Source organism: Lemur catta, chromosome 4 (genome assembly GCF_020740605.2).
Source record: "Lemur catta isolate mLemCat1 chromosome 4, mLemCat1.pri, whole genome shotgun sequence".
Classification (NCBI taxonomy): Eukaryota; Metazoa; Chordata; class Mammalia; order Primates; family Lemuridae; genus Lemur; species Lemur catta.
Genome location: NC_059131.1, coordinates 67,402,658 through 67,425,152, shown reverse-complemented (window position 1 = coordinate 67,425,152; position 22,495 = coordinate 67,402,658). Strand labels below are relative to the sequence as shown.

Here is a 22,495-nt window from a genome sequence, read left to right as displayed (position 1 = left end):
CTTGGTATTGGCTGGTTGGAATCTAGCCTCAATGTGGTCCATTTAACAAATATTCATTTATTTAACAAAAACATATCCTATTTGTATAAGAAAAAAGCCAGAGAGAGAAATTTGTCATTTCCTTCTCCTGCTGTTAAATTGCTTTTAAGAGAGCCCACTTGCAAATCCCCTGTAAATCTTCACCAGCGGGCCAGGAAGTCTCCCTTTTCTTCCAGCTGAAGCTTCCCCTCCCTCCTGCCCTGGGCCAGTGTGCAAATCCTCTCTGCACACAGTTTTATGACTACCTGGGGCAGGCACCACCTAACCTGCTCCTAAAAGCAGGCTTGAGCAGTGTTTCTCCACCAGAGAGAAGGAAAGGAGGCCACAGCAGCATAGTGGTTAAATGCAGAGGCTCTAAACCAGTCTCCTGGCTCTGCGACTCATTAACTGTGTGTTCTCTGGCAAGTGACTTAATGTCTTGATAACTCAGTTTCCCTACGTGTAAAATAGGGGTAATATTAGTAACAGTCCCTATCTCAAAGAGACCATTGCAATAAGTTTATACATATTTTTTTAATTGCTTAGAGCAGCTCCTGGAACATGGTAAGCAAACAATAAATGTATGCTGAAAAAAGGAACTTGGACTGCATTTTTCAAAACTGGGTCATATTGATTACACTCCAAATGCAGGCTATGTGTCTGATTCCTCCCACTTCTATTATCCCCAAAAAGGGCAGATAGTAATCCCTCCTGATGGATGTATGTTATTACACATACCCAGGGATCTCAGCACCCCAGTGTGCAGGAGGGTGAGCCTTCATACATGTCTCACAAAAGCTCAGTCCCAGACAGATGCCATCCCTGACAGCACTGTGTCATTTGAAGCTCCCCTCAGCTGCCTCGAATCCTCAGTGCCACCATCTGCTCTGCTGTTGATGGCTACGGCTATCCATTCCATGAACATGCTCCGGGCAGCCGGAGAAGGCTTGGCAGAGTCGAGAAAGAATGTGCTGTGTCATTCTGCCATCTCAGCACCTACTGAAGCCCTCTCTATCCCTTCAGACATATCTCACCTTTGCAAGCCAGCTACCAATTCCCTTCTTCTGTTCCCCTTTAGCTGACTGAAGAATGGAAATGTCATTTGTCTTATTCATTGACCTAATAATAGCTACCAGTTACTTAGCATTCACCATGGGCCAGTATCTTATTTAGGTCTCATTAAAACTATGAGGCAGGAACTATCATCATTCTACTTTATAGATGAGGAAACGAAGGCATAGGAAGTTACCATCACTTGCCTAAGATCATCACACCCACAGAATCTGGTGGGACTGTGGGATCAGGATTCGAACCCAGGTCAAATCCTATAGCCCAAGCCCTTCACTGCTGTCCTATCCTGAATATGTATGTTATAGTCCTGTTTTTAATTTTAAAATCAGATGAATGAAACATTTTAAAACTCTAAAAATCAATAGGCATCTCAATACCAAAGGCACTTTTTTACTTATATGATCCAAGAGAAAACAAAAGTGACTACCTGCTTTGAAACGAAACAAGTAAGGAGGAACACGTTGTAGGACAGGAGTGAAGCAGGCATGCCCTCCAAAGCTGAGGGTCCTGCTTCTAACACATGGATATGACCAGGGCCCAATAAACACAGCTCAAAGAGGTATTTCAGCGATAGCTCACTCTTCATTTGTCTATTATCTCAGGACAGGTGAAAGGCTGCATCATCTCCTGATGCTGGTAGCTTAATTCTATTATGTGAATTCAATTTCATCTTTGTTTCCCAGCTAAAATGCTTACCTAAGTGTGGTAGAGAGTGCAAGTTGCTTCCCTAACAACCATTCTCCCCTTCTTCCTTACTAACAGAACCCTCATTTTATTCCAGGGGACAACGTGCCCAGCTAAAAGACTACATTTCCCAAACCACCCTGCAGCCACAAAGACAAGTCATCGGGTGGAGCTTCCTGGAAAGGCTCTTGATGGGGCTAACTTGACTGGGAGGCTTGCTCTTTTCCCAGCTACTTCCTCCTTCTTAATGCTTGGAGCACAGTTATGAATAGACCAAGGCGAATGTGAGGTCACATGTTTAAGGCTGTGGAAGATGGGAACCTGGGACCCTGATGGCCATGAAGCCACCATATGAACCTAAACTGCCTATTCCACACATGCCACTAAGCTTTGTTCTATTAATAACTGGTACAGGCCGGGCGCGGTGGCTCATGCCTGTAATCCTAGCTCTCTGGGAGGCCGAGGTGGGCGGATCGTTTGAGCTCAGGAGTTCGAGACCAGCCTGAGCAAGAGTGAGACCCCATCTCTACTAAAAAAAAAAAATAGAAATAAATTATCTGGCCAACTAAAAATATATATAGAAAAAATTAGCCGGGCATGGTGGTGCATGCCTGTAGTCCCAGCTACTCGGGAGGCTGAGGCAGTAGGATCCCTTAAGCCCAGGAGTTTGAGGTTGCTGTGAGCTAGGCTGACGCCACGGTACTCACTCTAGCCCGGGCAACAAAGTGAGACTCTGTCTCAAAAAAAAAAACTGGTACACACAAGGAAAAACAAAGGCCCTCAGCCCCAAATTTCCTGAACTGCCTTAAGACAATAATTTCCTGTGAAATTCCTCTTTAGAATAGATTGGTTCACTAATCTGAAATAAATAAAAGCAACATGGTTTCGTGCTTAAGAATGAAAGACAATCTAAGATCTTAATAGATCTTTCATCTATTAAGAAGGGGAAAGCTTAGTCTTAAATGCTACAGACATGTCTTGTAAGAAACATTTCTGCTTCAGAAGAGGAACGACAAATATCAGTGGCCGAATGTCTTCGATGGGAGTAAAAGGGCCAATCCTGAGTGGAAATTGGCAGTTTTACACAATCCACATAGTGCACAAGACCAATATAAGTGAGACTTATGGTGAAGTTAGAAATTCACCCTCCCAGAAAATGTAGACAATAGGAACATATTTTAAAGCACTAGAACAAAGGCAGCCTGTTATCACTTGAGAGACAAGAACACACCTTAATGCTTCTCTCTGAATAGCAAGAGGGTTTGGGGAGCTGACTGTGTGACAAGCACACTGCCTTTCTTCATGACATTTCTCACTCTCAGACGTTACCTTGATCCTCACTGAGAGTAGAGACCAAGTCAACCTTGTTCACCTCTCCATTCCCAGGACCTCCAAATGTACACAAGATCAATGGTGAACAAATACTGATGCTGACCTTCATTACCTACAGTACTGGCCTCCTTGGCTCTAAGCCTTGTCTCCTCCCCACCAGTCTTCATCCCACTGTAGCCAGAGTGGGCCTTAAAATACACCAGGGCAGCTCTACTTCTCTTCCCTTCCATCACCCCCAGTGTTATCAACCTCACCATAGGACCTCGTCTCTACTTTTCTGTACCTTGCAACAGTCTGTAAGCAGTTTCATCTCAGTTCCTGGCACATAGTAGGTACTTTAAAAAATCGCATGACTGACTGAAGATGCCATACCACAACATGGTAAATATTTTCTGCGTTTAACTTATGCACATCTGTTTATTAAACTAGCCAATATTTTTCAAGAAACACTTTGCACTTTTCTAAGCAGGAAGTATAGGTAACTCAGTAATTAGTAGCTCTTGATTATTCAAGAATTCTAACATTTAGATATATTGCAACACTGACTAACATAGAAGACTCACAAGTGTATGAAATTCTTCTACAAGTAGTTTTTGTGTGTGTATGTGGGAAGTACTTTCCATCATACATGCATCATACGTGCATTAAGATTTCAAAGTTTCGTGAACAGGTGGATCATTGCATTACTCTCTTCATGCAAGGTTTATAAAACTGGCCCATTACAGTCTTGATGAGAATTAAAAATAAAAGAAAATAGAGTATATCACACATTTGTAAGCATAAAATGTTATTTTTTAAAACTTGTTACAGTACCATAAACTTCATGTATACAAGGTTATGATATTAAACCTATTTCTTACTGGGTGCTGAAGGGGAAAGAGAAAATTAGGAAAGCCTGTCTTCTGCTTGCTGGGATATTGTTTATTATCAAGTTTCTCTACTGAGCGGGGGGGGGCGGATGAGAGGCATCAAGCTAGTTTTGTTTAAAGGCGCACTTTTAGTCCTTATTTTGCTATTACAAAAATCCATTATTTTACACTTTTGGTGTTCACCTTCCCCTGCTTAGCTGCGGAGGGGGTGGAAATGCATTTTACCATTGAGAATACAACACTCCCTCAATTAGTTGGATGCTTTTTAAAAATAACTAAAACAGTACGAAGCACACTAAATTTAACTTTTCATGACTCAGGACTCAGTCATCAAGAAAAGGATAAATTCTGCTCAGTATGTATGATCTCTACCTACCACATTTAAGAGGGAGGATACCTCATAAAACAGGGAGCCTCCATGAGGCTCCTTGTAAGGGAAGCCAGGTCTCTCATGACCATACAGACTTTGATTCAGTAGGTCTGGGCTGGGTTTGTGAGAGGTTCTGCATTTCTCACAACCCCCCACGTGGTTCTGATGCTGCTGACTCATGGACCACACTTTGAGTCCTGGAGAGCCCAAATGCTGCAGGAAAAGGTGGTGCCAGGCCTCTGCTAGGTTTCCACAGGCAGGAAACATTCTAAAGTCTCAGATAAGACCAAGCTTCTCTCTAAACTATATACAAAAGGAGCACAAATAAATTCTTGGTCCTTACCACCTTAGCTTGTCATTGAGTAGGATAGGCAATTCGGCCTCTGTCCCTCCCTGGAAACGGTGAGTGCACATGTCCCACCCCACCAGCAGCCTGATTTGCAGCTCTTCTTGCCAGTCACAAACTCACTACCACTCTGGTCAGAGCACAGGATGGGCATGAGGGGGTAGCTGCCCAGAAACACTAACTCAATCCCTGACTTAGAAACTCGGGATGGTGCTCAGCCACCTCCCTTTCTCACACTGTTGGCACAGTATAGCAGAATAAAATGGTGACAAAAGCATTTTCTTACAATTCTTTACAGGCATATTCTTAGCAATTACAAACAGCAATTTTCTCTTTTCACAATTGGCACCTCCATCCATACTCCCTCCCTCATACCCTTGTCACCTGGCACATTTATACAGACCGTTCCACAAAACACTTTTGCAATGTGCATTTCTTTAATCTTTAAAAATATATACAGGAGAAGCCATGTGTTTTACATAGGAATACACATATTAACAAAGCATTTCTTATAGTTTTCCAAAACTCTATTATATAAGCCTGAAATTTATAAATTAAATATATCAGAATTTTTAAAGTTAAAATGAAATCCCTGAAACTACTGGATACGCTAGATTTTTTTCAAAAGTCAAATGAACAGAGAATATGAATAAGGTTTGTGTTAAATAAGGTTTATTGTTAGCTTTATTGCCTATAGTCTATAAGATGCAACTTTATTGTGCCTTTGCAAACAGGATACATTTGTTAAAAAACTGATCAAAATTTTCCATACATATAGCTCTATATGATAGATTACAGTGCAACACTATTCTTGTTACATAATTATAGAAATACTATAGAACCCAAGAGCACAGGGTAAGCAAAAGAAATACAATCCTGAGACATCTGAACAAGATGATTTGATGAATCCTTTTAGTGTAAGTTTAGAAAACACAGAGGAGGAAAAAAAAAATACATGCACACTGCAGTCATGAGCAAAATACATCAAACACCTGCTCCTTGTTAGGTACAGGTGGGGCAAATAGTGAATTTCAGACACATGCACACTCACTCACGCTCCCATTTTCTTCTCCTGCTTCCCTCCCAGCCCTAATACATTCACTCCCACCCCTTCCCAAAAGAAAATATCAGGCACTAAATCCTAGTGAACCCCACATCTGCCTTACGGGAGAAGGTTAAGTGACTGCTAAATAAGAGTGTAGGTCCTCACCCCTAACATGAAAGAAAGCATGTGCTGTAAGCCAATTCCAGCTGCTTTTGCCTCTTTGGAAGTAAATGAAGCATATGCCCCGTATAGTTTAAAACTGTAGCGGAAATGTCTTGAAAACAAAACTTTGTTTCTCTCGCTATGTCTTGAAGTAAAATCAAACACCAGAATATTGATCCTAAAACTAACTGTCTCATCTGTTATTAAAATACATGTCATTCTATTTTTGGTATTTATTCAATTATAGTTCATTAAGAACAGTTCGTGAAGCTTGTACCTGCTTATAGTAAACACTATTGTACCATATAAAGCCTGCCACAGCTGGACAGGCTTATGAAACACCAACCTTCTCTATGTGTTCCTTACTAACATTCCCTCAAGACCATAGCATTCTAGTGTTACCGAAGATAATGTATGTAGAGTTAAGTAATGAAAGGTATTTGGTTTGTGTTGTCACCTTACACATCCTAGTGATGAAACTAACCAAACCATGCCTCCATGCCTTCCCTGAAAATAACCTGAGTCAGCTGACTAAACAGACTGGCCAGCTTGGCTGTCAGTCCACTTGATCAGAGGTTGAGCTGGAAAACCAGAGGGCTAATGTAGTCTACCAGCAGCTTGTCTTGTGCGGATAACCAAGAGCTCTTGGTTTTTGCAATATCCATTGTCCCAAAGGCTGAAACCACTGAGGCTGAAATAACTCACAGCATAAAGAATACTGAATTTAAACTGCATAACCTGTGGGACCACTTGGAGAGATAAAAAAGGATCCTCATTCCCCACAAAATGTGGTGTGGGTTTTAGTGTCTCTGTATACATTAGCTGCTACAGAAAAGTTAAAACAAAAGATTTATTTCATAACTTTCTTATTTTCAATTAAATGCTACACACTCACAAAATACACACCCTATGAATATGAGGTGGCTCTTTTCTTCAAAATTTTTAAAACAAAGAGGCACCAATACCCGTTCATTTATGTATTAGAAGTCTCATATAATCACCAATAAAACAACAGGAATGGCATCTGTAATGATTACACAAGGGAGAAAAAAGATCAAAAGACAACCTTAGCCATTGTAAAGACTGTATTTGAAAACACAGATGCTCTGGCTAAAGATTTGATAATAAGGTTTTATTGGTTTAGCATAGTTCCATGGCCTCTGTCCACAACTGATAAATGGAAATGGTTCCCAAAGAAATTTAAGAAACCATTCTGAATTGTTTTCAATGTACATTATTATAATTAGTCTGGCTATAAAAAACCTTGCCTCTACCATTACCTTTTGCAAGTGGAGGCAGCGAAAGACAAATAGCATCCTCCCGTGCTGCTGAAATGCAGATAGCACGAGCAATGATGTGGTCAAAACACCATTTGTGAAGGTGTTTCTAAAGCAGGAAGGACAGAATGCTGTATTTTAGCATCTTTGGTTAAGATCTGGCTTCAAATCCACCTCTCCTTCACATTTACTCTCTGATGAATTTTAAGTCCATGCACTTAAAGAAGGTCACAAGACAAAAATTTTCATGTTAAATTGTCAAATCAATAGAATTTCAAATTTTTGACCCTCACTCTGCCCAGTGGGACTACAAGGACCTTACATAGGAAGCTGTAAAGTCAAATGCTTCAGTTAAAGCATGATCTTTGTAAAGTTTTCAGGAGCTTGCACAGAAAACTATCAGCGGGACTCCCAACACTGGGAGAGGGACGAAACAGAGCTCTGTCCTTTGTCCTTAAAAGTGGCCCAAGCCAAATGAGTGAAGTGACTGGCTACGAAAAATATTTATCACCAACCTCTAGAGCATGTCTGTATCATTCAAATCTAGGTGAAGCCTAAATGTTGTACAGGTGTTGGGGTGGAAAGGTGAGAATAAGTTCTGAATAAAGCTAAACTTGGCCTAGGGAGAAAAAGGTTTAAAAAAAAAAAAAAAAGACACTCTAGGTTTTAATTCAAAGGAAAAAAAATATATACATAATAAACCAGTTTACACCCTTGACCAGAGTGTCGCCTGGATTTTCTACCTTCTCTTTTGCAGTCCAAGGAGCTTGTCTCTGCTCTCTTCCTTCACTGCTTTAGTGGAAAGAGGGGGAACTTTATAGAGGATTCCAACAGTGAAACAGAATCATGGGGCAAAATTCACTGTAGGGCCAGACTGAGGTTGGACAAGGCAAGCACAGAGCCAGGCCAATCACAATTCCTGGCTAACCCACACAGCACACAGTAGCCATCTACACAAGCCTGACCACATGGTAATTAAGCAGGGCTTTTCTGCAGTACGCTTTTCCTTCACAAACAAATCCCAGCTCTCCCAAGCAAACATTTCAGAATAAACCATCCAGGCTGATGTACTACTGCAAATGCTGCCAGCTTCCAATTAACTTAGCACCAAATCTGTCCCCCCTCCCTCAAACTAAGTCCATAAGAAAATGTGAAGTGCCACATTTCTCTTTGCTTCTGTTTTCTTCTTTTTTCATTTTTCTCATGAAAGTATTCCTATGTTGATGTTCAGTTCCATGTCAGATGAAATAAAGTTGCAAAATATTTGGTGATTTCCATATGACATTCTTCTCATAATGAAGTAACTTCATGAGTTTAAGTCAGAATTATGTCCACAGAAGTCTTTTCCATGTAGTTCATCATATAGAGAAAGACTTTTACACATGGCTATTTCTGGACAGTGCATTAAATGAAGCTACCTCACAAGAGAAAAGAGCATTATCTGTATCCATTAGAATAATATACAGATTCACAGTCAATGAGATGATACACGTTGCAGAAGAGAGGCATTGAACAGTATATTATTCAAACACAAAAACAGCAATAAACATAGTCCGTACTACAGAAAATATGCTAGCTTCTAACTTTAGGATTTAAAATGATGGGTCTGGTAACTGCATTTTAGGACTGAAACATGCTTCTTCCCTTCTAGGTACACAATGTTCAATGCTGGTGCACATATATACACACACGCACAACACTGTGTCTGCAATGATATACAAATGCAATAGATAGCCAAGTCCTGAAGGCAGATTTCAGAGAATAGGGCTACCAAGACCAAGAGAGCAAATATCAACTTAAGAACACTTCTAACTTCAGAATTTCATTTTATTGAACAAACTTTTTAAAACAAGCACCTCTTGGCAATAAAAGCAAAAAAACAATAGTACTCCTTTCCACTCTATTCTAATGGAAGACTTCTCACACCAGCCTGCTAAATGATGAAATTTTAAACAGGCAGCCTGCTGGGGCTACAAGCAGAGCTCAAATGCAGGTGTGCTGACTTCTTGGAGGAGGAGCAGAGGGAAACATCAAAAAGCAAATTTGGAATCTATCACAGCTTTCTTCCTTAAGCAAAAAAAAAAGTAAATTAGTTTTATAACCACAATTCAATTTATCAAACTTTTTCTGAAGAATTTTCATTTAATTATGTATACATAACAGGAAATAAAACTTTTTCACAAACACTCTCAAGGCTTACAATTATCAAGAAAATGACAAAAGTAAAAGCAGGAGAAATATTAAACACATGGCGAGGAGGTCAATTTCTGTTTCTGCTCTTAAAAAGTAAAAAAATCACCATATAATTAAGTACAAAAACCTGCATTGAATGACAACTGCTGGTGTATTTACTTGATCAGAAATGAAGACCAAGAATATAATAAAGCCCTATGATAATATTCATCTGGAGCACTCCCCTCAGTGTGTGTACACTAACATGTTGGCAAAGTTTCTGGAGCATTAGCTTATATAAACACGGGAGTCCTTGGTTAGCTGCATTAAATGGAACGTTCTCTTCTGAAATGTGCCCACAATTCAGTTTCACTTACAAATTGCAAGCTAAAGTTATTTCTTCAGAAAAATATCTGTTTGGCATCTCCTGGACTTTGTTCCATTGGACAATATGGACATTTTAATCTAAAGACAAGAAAGAAAACATTGCATCAAGGAAACAGCATCAGTACTGAGCATTCAGTTTTCATCTAGTTCCTGTATCTTTAACAATTATACACACATATAGAAACACATAAGCACAACATACGTGTCTGCATTTTGCTTTGAGGATTAACTATGCTTTCCCTTAATATTAACCAAGCTTTAAAGAGTCACAAATGAATACCACCCATACCAGAGCCTAACTGAAAGCCTCTTCTTCAGTGGAAATCAGTGATAATTATTTTGTAACCAAAACAAATACAACTTTTCTGCAAACCACTTTTGGGGTTTCAGAAGTAAATCCAATTTCTTTTCTAATTATTTTGTAACCAAAACAAACACAACTTTTCTGCAAACTGCTTTTGGGGTTTCAGAAGTAAATCCAATTTCTTTTCTCCAAAGGTTTAGGCTGCACTGGTCTCTAAATGAATTTCAAACGTACCGATCACATAATCCATTCATGGGCAGCAAATCTGACGCCAGCTGCAAGCCCATATCAAGAATGGCCCATTTTCCTCACAGTGGCACACGATACCTGCAGAGTCTGCACAACAATCTATCCTAGTCACCACTGATCTGCACTACCAGGGTGGGTGCTGCATGGTGGCCTGGGAAGGGCACAAACCGCTTCTTCACAAGCCAAGCCTCCCCTTTAAAAGAAGGATCTTACCATAAAGGATCTGAAATGAACACCAGTGAAAAAATTTCTAGCTGCCTAAGCTAGAAATAGGCTTCTGAGACTTTTTTTTTCCCGTAAGTTTAGCTCATTATGTAGAAAAAATTAGAAATGTATATACCCTTTAATCAGCAATTCCAATTCTAGGAATTTATTTATCACGTAGAAAGGAATTTACTTTAGTACTGGAGTAACAACTTAAATGTTATTATATTAATAGGAAACTGGCTAAATAATCATATTTCCATAAGGCAAAATATTCTACAGTATTAACACACAAAGAAGGAGGGCTCTTTTTGAAGCATATAAAAAGATCTCCAAGATATATTACTAAGTGAAAACACAGCAAAGTACAGAACAATTTATAGTATGCTACCATATGTATACAGGGGGGAAAATGTATCATCTACCCAAAAATTTAAAAGTGAAAGATCATGTTTATAAATCCAATCACCAAATCCACGAACAAGTTAAAAGGATTGACAAAAGATCAGGTACCACCTATTTTGCCAAATGAATAGTTAAGAAATCTATTTCTAAATCTAGATACATTTATTTAACTCATTATTTCTTATCTTCCCATCAAATACCAAAATCAAATTTATTTACTAACATATAAAAAGTCAGAAACTTACTTGCTACCATTAAACATTTTATTCAGGGCATCTCTTGATATAATATGACCACAGACCAATTTCATGGGTGGATTGTTATCTGTTGTTTGCTGACGAAGAATGGGACAGGCAAATATAGAGTGATACCAACACTTTTTACCAAGGTCCACTTCAATCTGTTAAAAAAAAAAAGTAAAAAGGCTAAAGTTATATTTCAGAAAGCCATCCACATACACGCTGTGCAGCAAAGAACATTTATCAGATTTACACATCTGAATTTAACTTTCTACAGCACTCTTCTAACTAACTCAAAGATGGACAGTTTTAAGCATTCAAAAGGTAATTAGCCTTCAAAATTATTTGTAACACTACGTTTCAAACCAAATTCTTAAGTCTAGAGTTAGAGTGAAAAGCGACGTGATATTCTAGAAGTCAAAAGCTTGACTTCTGCAACTAGGCTATTTTGTAACACACACAGCTGGGTGATAAAACTGAGTTTAGTGACTCCTTTAAAGGCAGACCAAACACGGTTTATTCCTGTGTGTGCTTCAGATCTCAGTTTCCCATGTTTTGTGTGTAATAGTCCAGAGAAACCACCTGTAACAGGGCTTTAAGCCAAGTTTTAACAGGACCTTTTGTCACCTGTACATCAAAGCCCATGGCACTTGTTTCTCTTTGCTGCTGCAGACAAAACAGATCATACAAAAGCTAAGAGTGGGTGGCATATGCAGACGCTCCACAAATGTTAGTTCTGGGTTTTTTCCTTCTAAATCTAAAATGGCTACCAATATGAAAAGCCCATTACCCAGGCTCTTTCAACAAAGTTGACAAAGTGTAACAGAACAATCCTGACAAACAATGGCCAGATCACCACCTCCAACTGCTTTACTAGCTTGACCCACAGGCTTTAGGCAAATTCAGATTTCAGTCTTCTCTGTTCTAGTGTGCAAGCATCAGAGATTCTTACAACATAACTGGGAAACTAACAGATGCTGGGCACCTGCTTTAGCAAAGCAAGTGAAGGCTCAAGTTTCTTTTCACTTGATCAAACGAGCAGCAGTGGAGAAGGGGTGCTGCTTTGTGTCCTGACCACACTCAGGACCGAGAATACACCTGTGCCTTTGACCAGACAAGATTTGAGAAGAAACTGGGGCAACCAACTGACAGGGTTACCAGCTGGAAGAACAAGGTGGCAACTGCAGATAAACCCATGCATAGATGTGGCAGAAAAGAAGCAAAAAGCCAAAAGTGTATTTTAGCCATTCAGGGTCTATGACACAACCATGACAAGAATAATAATTCCAGGCAAGACTCTTAGTGACTATTGTCAGAGGCTTGGCAGCACAACACATATCTTTGCCACTCCATGTCTTAACTGTACCATGGCAGCCACAATTTGAGTAATTACTGTGTGTCCCAAATTATTCTAAGTATGATTATCTTCTCTCTAGCCTTCACCAGCCCCATAAAGAGAAGGCTGGTCCCCATTTTAGAGATGAACAAACTACTGCTTAGAGAAGTTAGAGTTGGCAAGGGATTGGTGCTAATGTTTAAAACCGAAGCCCTTGTGGACACACAGCCACGGAAGTCCACTGATGACTGCAGGTGTTACAGGGGCCTTTAATATATCTATACTTATTTTAATTGGTATTAGAAAAATATAACCAACACAAACCTATGATCTCATCAACACCAATGCTTAAGACAAAACTAAATCCAATTACATTGATAATTGCTTTTATAGTTTAAAAAATCATAGTAGGAATGGTTGTGAACTACATTGCAGAACACACTGCATGCTACAGCATACATAACCCTCCCCACTTCTGATGTTTTCCTTCATCAGCTTTCAATGCCAGTTTAAGTCAAAATTCTAAGAATACTCCTCACATGCCCCCCAAATGTACTAGGTTCCTCATTTCTATTGTTTAATTATGTCTACATATCCATCAAAAAACTGTCAAATGGCTACAATAATGTTTCCTACAATAAAGGCAAGATGGCGGACATTTTAAACCCTTAACATCCACATTCTTCTAAAGGCAGGAAGGGTAAATAGCCAATAGAAAATGGTACTCACAGGTAATTCATCTTTCTGGTTCCAAACTCCAGTGCACTGCCTCTGTTCAATCACTGCTTTGATGTTAATTAAAGCTGGCAGTGCCACACAACCTGCTGAGAAACTGGGAAAGCAGAAGAGGAAAACGTCAGTGCCAGGCTAGATGTCAGGCCACTTGGTCCAAGGAGACATCAATTCCTCCAGATTCGTGTGCCCAGGGCCCTGGCCACTGGAAATGGCACAGAGCCTTCTCCTCTGCTAAAAGCAAACCCAGGCATTTCTTCTAGAAGAAAAATAACTTGTTTTCCCTCCCCTATTCCCCAGGCCCACTGGTATATTTGAAGTTACTAAAAAACAATCCCAGTTTGGAAAAATACAAAAATAAAACCATACGTTTACTAAATAAATCTTACTAATATGGGGAAAATGCAGTAAAAAAAAAAAAAAAAGCAAGCATTAAAAAAATACTACCTAAAACTGCCATTATCTGGTAGGGTACTTAATTTTAGCTTAATTTCTCAATAATTAGAACAGTAAAGTTTCAAAATATACATTTTAAATGTATACAAAAATATACCAAAGCATCCAGTGTTGAAAAGGAGAATCCATCATTAAAAGAAAGAAGCATGAAACACATCAATTCAAATGAAGAAGAATAGGAATTAAGAACTGCTCTTCAAAATATGGTGGTTTTAGCATCTCAGTTTAAAAAGGAAAGAGATGTTCCCACACAGAATTCTTCACCCAACAATATATAAGATGTTACACACTTTTGTATTCTCTTCCTTACAGAACATATATCAGCATACTTAAGTTTATTTTCCTTACAAAATTTGCTCCAATGTATATGCTTACTAGAGCAGTGATACCCAAAATGTAGTCTGTAGACTGATGCTAGAACACCATTTTTGGTCCAAAGGAAATTGAGAATAAGCTTTTAGAGGATTTCAAAACAATCTGACATTAGTGTGGATGGGGGTGGGGTGGGGGAGAAGTCCTTATATTTTACAAAATGACCACATTTAATGGGCTCTGCTTATTAGTCATTGATGACATTCTTGCCTCTTAAACATTTTCTCGCATGGTTCCTCCTACATCCAAATCACTCCTGTTCAGGGTGGAAGCATTCCTTTCTCAGATCTGGAAGTGCTGGCAGCCAACTCTCAGCTGAGTCCCTCTTCAGGACTGTCCTCAGTTGAAGAAAGCCACCAGACTAGGATCACATCAAGTGACTGTTCCATGTGAGGATACAAAAGCCCATGTAGACCAAATTTGAAACAACTCTACAGGCCCATTGCGTTCTAGAGCTCCTCAGGGATGGGTGGAGACCTTTGTTGTGACTGTTTTTCTCTTTGCCCAATCCTGTTGCTTTTATTCCCCCACAGGTGCTGATCCCAAAAAACTTCCTGCATGTACAACCCCATTTTAGAGTCTTTCCCCCAAAAAAACCTGATGGCAATACTGCCTCACATTACAGTTAATTGCATGAGTCTGTCTCCTGTAGGTGGAACACCCTGTGGGATGCAGACTGCACCTTATTCATCTTTGTATCCCACCCAGTCCCTGGCACATAGCAGAGATTCAAAACACTTGTGGAATTAAATGAATAAAAGAGCTAACGGTTATTTTCTTAAAATAGGTTCTTAAACTTTTTGGCTTCAGGACCCCTTTACATGCTTAAATATTAAGGATCTCAAAGAGCTTTTGTTTTTGTGGGTTACAGCTATCATTATTTAATGTATTAGAAAATAAAACTGAAACTTAAAAGGTACTAATTCATTTTAAAAAACATACTATGTTATCATAAATAACATTCTTATAGAAAGTAACTATACTTTCCAAAACAAAAAAAACATTTGTTGGGCCGGGCATGGTGGCTCACACCTATAATCCTAGCACTCTGGGAGGCTGAGGCAGAAGGATTGCTTGAGGCCAAGAGTAGCTGGGACTACTGGTGCGTACCACCACACTCAATCAAAACTAGCATTTCTTTCTTTTATTTTTGGAGACGGGGTCTTGCTCTGTCTCCCAGGCTAGAGTGCAGTGGCATCATCATAGCTCACTGCAACCTCACACTCCTGGACTTCAGCCATCCTCCTATCTCAGCCTCCCAAGTAGCTGAGACTATTATAGGCACCTGTCACCACACCTGGCCTCAAGTAATCCTCCCACCCTGGCCTCCCAGAGTGTTAGGATTACAGGCGTAAGCTATTGCACCAAGCCAAAACTAGCATTTCTTAAATTCAAAGTGTGGTGGTGAGGAATATAGCAAGTACTTGTGGAGTCTGATACCACCGCCTCAACTTGTGCTAAGGCTCTAGTAGCTTAACCCACCATTGTTTTCATACCATCTGTATAAACATCAACACTGCAGAAAAGGGTCTAGAGATCCCCTAAGGTTCAAACCCCACTTTGAGAACCCTGCTCTAAAACTATGTCAGCTGTCAACTGTGACCATCCCTTGAAATACCAATTGCATTTTTCTTCAGAAAGACAAAAGTTTTCTTGCCTTTAAATATGAAGAACTAGACAAGTTAAAGGGAGGTGGCTAATGCAGTGCATATTTCAATAGCAAACAGAACCAATATCCATACCTGACACTGAGGGGGGACTCCACAGAGAGCCCCAGAAGGGCACAAGCATCCCGTGTAAAGATGTCACAGATATCAGCCCACTGGTTTGCATCAAGCAGGTGAACATACGGTGAGTTCTCAATCCCTTGTCTCAGATACACGAGGCTTCCCATCAAAACCTGAATATCTAAATAAAAAAGCATCAGCAAAAAAAGCATTAGAGTTTGCTTGCTGGTAATAGGCCAAGAAAGGCAACAATATTCCCACACAAACTGATATAGCCTAAAATAACATATTAACAATGTCTTTTATAATTCTGGTCCTTAAGCTTGGCTTCTTCCCTCACCCCAAATTGAAGAAAGACCATGGGAAGAGGAAGAAAAAAAAAACCATGGAAAATATTTTTCTTATCCACAGCACACACAGTACAATTACCATTATCTAGAAGAATAACAATTATGTCACCCCCCATCTTTGGCTGTAGAGCTAGCCAGTACTCCCACACTGACAGGTGGGGTTAACAGCTGCCACCCTGGCCCCAAGACACTTTGTCATGGCAATAATAGCAGCATAAGGTGAGACAGGAATGGGAAAAGAGCAAGTGTACACCTTGATCTTCCTCACATCTCCTCTTAGTTTAACATGGAATTCCAAAATCTGCAATGTCTCTTTTTGACTTCTCATTTAAGAGGCCCTAATGTTTCACTTTTGTTCTAGCACCAGTCAAAGCTTTTTCTGCAAATGGTTATCATCTACAATTGTTTTAGTTTATTAGCAAATATGTAGTAGATCTAGTTAAGATAAACAAATTACAGTAGTGGCTACAGCCCTGTTCTAAACATCGAAATCATCTGACTACAGACTCACCTTTTTGATGATTTAGGGCAAACGGCTGAAAATTTTTAGCATACTGTAATGCCTCTCGCTGATTTGTAGTTCCTCCCATTAACAAGCTAATGAAATACAGTCTGTGTAGCTTAAATTCCAAGGAGCTGTTTTGGGCTATAAGCATTTCTCGGTTTGATACTGCCCACCTTGAAGAAAAAGCAAAAAGGATTTTAACAATAATCAAAAGCATAAGCAAGGTGTGTTAAAAATTGTTTGAAACCTAATAACACAAAAAAGGGGTTTTGTCTGCCCTCTTGTGGATGTCTGTCACAACATCAATCTCTAGGCTCTGACTTGTAAAGAAAGTTAAGCATAACACCAACTATACGTAAACAGGCCCTTTCAGTCAGTGAAAGAAAGAAAAAATATTAAGTTAGATGACAATTACATATTTATTAAGGTTTTAAACCTAGACATGAATGACTCTGACATATCATATGATGCATCTGACCTTGTACAAGGCCACACTTTGAAGCACATGTCAGCCCAGATTGCCTAGATCCACTGCTCTTTTCAATGTTAAACTGGCCTGTTTATATGTGAATCAAAGATTCTGAAGAGGAACCATTCAAACTTTCATTAACTGCAAGATTTTGTGATACTCACTTTGAGATTAAAAACAGTAAACATAGGTATTTCCCCTGCAGGTGCTTTCAGTCTAATCAGGAAGATAAAGCTAGACAAATATCATACAGTGTATCTCACTGTGACAAAATGATTTGTACAAATGTAGTGCTAATAAGGCGGGGTGGAAGATTCAGTTTTGAATGATCTGAAGTATGGCGTCTCTATACGCAAGTCTCTATAGTACAAACAGTTGGAATAATCAATCTTGAACTGGGAGCGCGAGGTCAGATGAGGACTAAACCAGAAAAGTATACAGCCAAGTGTTACAATCAAATTTTGCAATAAGGTGATAAGGAAGCATTACTTTATTTCTCTAAATATATTAAAATATAGGAGCTGTTAACATCATATTCTATGAATTTGACCCTCAGTTGGACAGATATTCTCCACCTAACTCAATTCGCTAAAGACAAATGGAGTCTGAAATGGGTATAAATAGCAAATGTGAGTAATTCCATAAACCACAAAAGTAAAATCTTTCAATCTACTCATAATGAATTGATTGACTGGGGATTAAACTTCACATAGATGGACCTTTACTGAATCCTACCCTTCCCCAAAAGGGCTGCAAATGCATACAAACATTCTGATTAACTTGCTGATGCATTTACAACTTAAGAGTCAATTCATGAAGCTTCTCTGACCTCAAAGTGATTTCTTAAATATTAATCATCTGGAACTTAGAAATATTTACTTAAATTTAAGTAAGCCTTGGATCCTTGCTTGGCAATAAGATGAGTGCAGGCAAGTTGCAACACCAAGTCTGGAAAACTCGCTGACACCAGCAAGGTACTTCTGGCAGCATCAAAAGAATGCCCCACACCAACCAACAGTATCAACAGTACTGTGTTTCTGTCACCTCTAGTCTATCAGGCATCTTATGGACCTCCAGTTCCAAGGAGTGTATTTACATCAGGTCACTTTCTAAAGGTTTATCCCAACTCTCTCACTCATAAAAGCATGAGTATGCTTTCCTACTAACAAGTAAAGACAGGCAATAAGCTTTTTCTTTTTTCTGTTTCTGGTAAGAGGTATATGTGCAAGAGTGTGGAAAGGCAAAGAAGGCAGCAAAATAGAGAAACTACAAATTTTAATAAAAGATAAAAGGCTATAGAAAAAAGGCAAAGACCACAAGGAGATCCATGAAAGAAGAAAACATTCTACCTCATTTCCATAAGAAAATGTTCATATGATAGTATTAAAAGGGGAGGAAAGTGTGATATATAGAAAAATAACTTTTAGTCATCAGAATTTTTAACAGTAATGACTCTGGGAAAGCTGGATTTCAAGCGTTATTTATCAACTGCTATAGCATGAGCTACAGGCACCAACTATTAGACCAGCACCAAGGGGCTGAAACCCCAGGAACACACATCAATCAATATCAGCTGAATAGCAGTCCACATTACAGTGATTTTTACAATAGTCTGTGCTATCGTATATTTTCCAATTTTTCTATAATGAACATATATTACTTTTGTACTTAAAAAGGTAATAACTGGCCGAGCCCAGCGGCTCACACCTGTAATCCCAGCGCTCTGGGAGGCCGAGGCAGGTGGATCGTTTGAGCTCAGGAGTTCGAGACCAGCCTGAGCAAGAGTGAGCAAGATCCCATCTCTACTAAAAACAGAAAGAAATTATATGCACAACTAAAAATATATACAGAAAAAATTAACCGGGTATGGTGGTGCGTGCTTGTAGTCCCAGCTACTCGGGAGGCTGAGGCAGGAGGATCGCTTGAGCCCAGGGGTTTGAGGTTGCTGTGAGCTAGGCTGATGCCACGGCACTCTACCCAGGCAACAGAGTGAGACTGTCTCCAAAAAAAATTAGAAAAAAAAGAAAAAATAATAAAAAAAAGAGAAAAAAAAAGGTAATAATCTTTTAAGCTAATGCTAAAGAAAACAAAATTTCTTAACTTCCTTTTTTCATGAAAGGGTCAACATAGTAACTCCAAATTGCTTTTCCTAAAAGTAATTCAAGTTATGAATTATGGATTCAAGCTTTTCAAGTTATGAATACCTGTATATGCCATTTAACTTGGAGAGGCATTTTAGACAATGTAATTTTTAATTTACTACTTGCATTTATTTTTATACATTTTCAAATTTTGCTATAAACAAGGCTACAAAATAATCAGGAAAAAACTAGCATTGCTTAATTCCTTCCAACTCCTTGCCAAGAAATGTTTAGAAAAGTTAAATAGATACTCTTAAAAAAGGAACTGGGAGGGCAAGCAGGATACCATGAAACACAAATTCACATAATACAAGTTTTTACATTTCATTAAGAATTAATCTCACAAGGCAAGGGATTTCTAAGCTTTTTCCTCCCTGGGAAAATGTCATTTTCTAAACTAAGGATGATACACCCCATTTTTACTCCTACAAACATTTACACATTAAGCTGAATCTCTTGCCTGATAGGACCTCTTTTTCACACCCTTTGGATTGTATGCAAGAACCCACATTTCTATTTTCTTGGCCACAGTTAATTGGCCAGATAAGCACAGATTTTTAAAGTCACTCTCTGCAGTTGCCTCCTGATAAGAGAGTCAGTCTATCTTTAACTCTGTGACCACTTCACAATCCTATGCCTTTCACTAAGTTCTTGATGGGGTTGCCTTCCTGACGATCATCATAACTTAATCTGCCTTAACTAACCCTTGGAATCCGGGTACAAATTTCACAGCAGCATTCTTATTCATGCTAGCAGTTCCTTCAGATAGCTTAACATTAGTGAATCTGTGACAACTGAAAACAATGAAAACATCTTTAACTGGCAGTAAAGTTCTTCTTCAATATCCTTTTATTAACAATTACCATTTTCTTTCAATGAGGCAACTAACTTCAACACTTTGGCCTGGATGTTAGCCAAACTGACTGCCATTTTTATATTTTTATGTGTGTGTGTGTACACACACACATACACACACACACATATATATATATGTACATACACATACACAGACACGGTCTTCAATCCAGAGCAGCAGAAGTAAATGCTCCATTTACACCATAAGCATCTTTCTGTTCTAGTGCAACTTAAGCAAAAAAATGTTGAAGCAACTTTACCCTGGATTTTATAGTCACAGAACTTTTTCAGCATACTTTGTAACATAGTTTCCTGTAGGCTCAGGTCTTGTCCTAGCTTTACTTTGCTGTCATCATTTTCAAATCTTTCTAATTGCATCCTGTTTCACTTTCAGCAACTTATCTTTATTCCATTTTTGTATTAATAAAACATCACCTCAGTATATTGCTGGGAGCTAAAGAGGCAACACAACTACACAACTTGCTGATCTGAGGGTGAACTGACTAGCAGATGCACAGTGACCAATCACTGACACTCAGAAAGAAGTGACTTGACTAGTCGTGACCATGATGCGCATCTGTTACTTATGTGGTGACTGTGCACTGAAGAGCCGGCAGAAAGGTTTGTGTTTTATGCAATTACAGTTAACATACCTCCATGACTGAAATCTGAACCATGGTGTTGGAGGCCTGGTGTTATTTAACTAAACTATGGTAAATTAAATTTAAGCATATTGGAACCATGTGGAGAGGACTGCCCATGGATGGGTTCACTAGCAAAGAAACAGGAGAAAGAACACAGGGATCTCAGAGATAGGAGGTTACTTTATAAAGACAAGGAAGGCCCAGAGTGGTACAATGAAGAAAGATGTAAAGTTCAAGGAACAGAGCACGTCAGGGAGTCTATGGCCAATTATCATGAATCTTTAAAGAATCAAAAAGAAAATAAGATTAGTTTTCTTTTTCTTACCAAGATTCCTGCCCCTCCCACTTTCTTTTTTAAGACGAAGGCGGGCTGGGCTGGAAAACTAAAGGGTTTGTGCCAGGAGGAGAAATTATGCAACACAGGGATAAGAAAGCAGTGGTTAGTCAGTAGCATAAATCAGAAGCATTTTGTCAAGTGGTATAAAGAGATAAAGGAGGAAAATAACAGGCCTGCTGAGAATAGAATGGAGGCGGAGAGAGGTGTAGGCCAAAAAGAAAGCAAACATATTCGGATAACTAAATCTAGCAACTGGCAAATGACAGCAACAATGACATATTCTGGTGATTTAAAGCTGGTCCAGGTAGAAGACTTGTTCCCTCTGTGAAATTAAAAGCTGTGATACTATCTCCCAGTGTAAGTGCTAGTTAATTGTTGTACAAGTACAATCAAACACAAATTGAGTAGGTGCAAATATGGCTGAAAAATTCAAGGCCCAGGCTCAATTACATTTTCTATAACTTTCCTAATAATCTCCCCATCCACAGAACTCTAGATGTTCTTTAGTTTAACCTCTCATACGGCACACATCACGATCTATTCAATAGCATACAGCCTCTGGTCTCCTAAAGAAGGGGCTCTGCTCTGTCTTACTCACCTATCCTGGCACTACTTTGAATAGGGTAAAGTGATAAAGAGCACAGGTTCGTAGAGCCAAATATGTATGAACTTAAATCCTGGCTCTGCAGTGTGGATCTGGGCTGTTAATTAATTCTATAAAATCTGTTTCTTTACTAACATGTGGGGACACCTCAAAGGGTTGGTGGGCATTAAATGAGAGAGCTAGTTGAATCATGGAGCACAGAGACTGATGCAAATAGACATTCAATCATAAGTTACTCAATGTATGTTTACTGAATGATGAACTGACAGTTCTTCAAATCATTTTTAGTAAGAAAATTATTAGGTTATAAGTATGAAATGTCCGATTTACTTAGTATTGACAGTTGACATGATATCTCTGACATTTCACTTTGACACTTCTTGGTGTTTTTTTTTTTTTTTTTTTAATTGTGAAAGTACATCTTCATTCTTTCAAACACATGTTTGGCTTATGATTATCTTTCAAATTTTTTTAAGAGCAATTTTTGTGAAACCATGGATAAGTAAAAAATTCAGGTTATTTTCGAATATGAGTTCCATCATGGAACCCATGCTGCACAAACAGTTCAAAACATCAACAAAGTGTTTGGGAAGGATGTGGTTAATGAATGCACAGTGTGCTGATGGTTTGAGAAGTTCCATTCTAGTGATTTTAATCTTGAAATTGACCCATGTGGGTGACCTGAGACCAAGGTGGGTAATGATGAGCTGAAAAGCTGTAGTGGAAACAAATCCATCTCAACCTAGGTGTGAATTAGCAACAAGGTTTGACATTATTATTCCAACAATACTGGACCATCTGAAACAAATGGGCAAGGTAAAGAAGCTGGATAG

At 39.0% G+C, this 22,495-nt stretch overlaps 1 protein-coding gene across 3 annotated transcripts in view; it reads right to left on the bottom strand.

Annotated features, from left to right (window-relative positions):
• Positions 1 to 5,105: 5,105 nt before the first annotated feature.
• Positions 5,106 to 22,495, bottom strand: part of RMND5A (required for meiotic nuclear division 5 homolog A) — a 60,479-nt gene continuing 43,089 nt past the window's right edge. Inside the window, exons 5-10 of one of the 3 annotated variants that reach the window (XM_045550032.1) lie at positions 16,619 to 16,785; positions 15,773 to 15,938; positions 13,200 to 13,302; positions 11,141 to 11,295; positions 9,724 to 9,811; positions 5,106 to 9,241 (exon numbers count right to left, since the gene is read on the bottom strand). In XM_045550032.1, coding sequence (XP_045405988.1) covers positions 9,748 to 9,811; positions 11,141 to 11,295; positions 13,200 to 13,302; positions 15,773 to 15,938; positions 16,619 to 16,785 — 655 coding nt within the window. In that variant the 3' untranslated portion in view covers positions 5,106 to 9,241; positions 9,724 to 9,747. Of the gene's footprint in view, positions 9,812 to 11,140; positions 11,296 to 13,199; positions 13,303 to 15,772; positions 15,939 to 16,618; positions 16,786 to 22,495 lie in introns of all 3 variants that reach the window. The other 2 variants (XM_045550033.1, XM_045550031.1) reach the window with 2 other exon arrangements.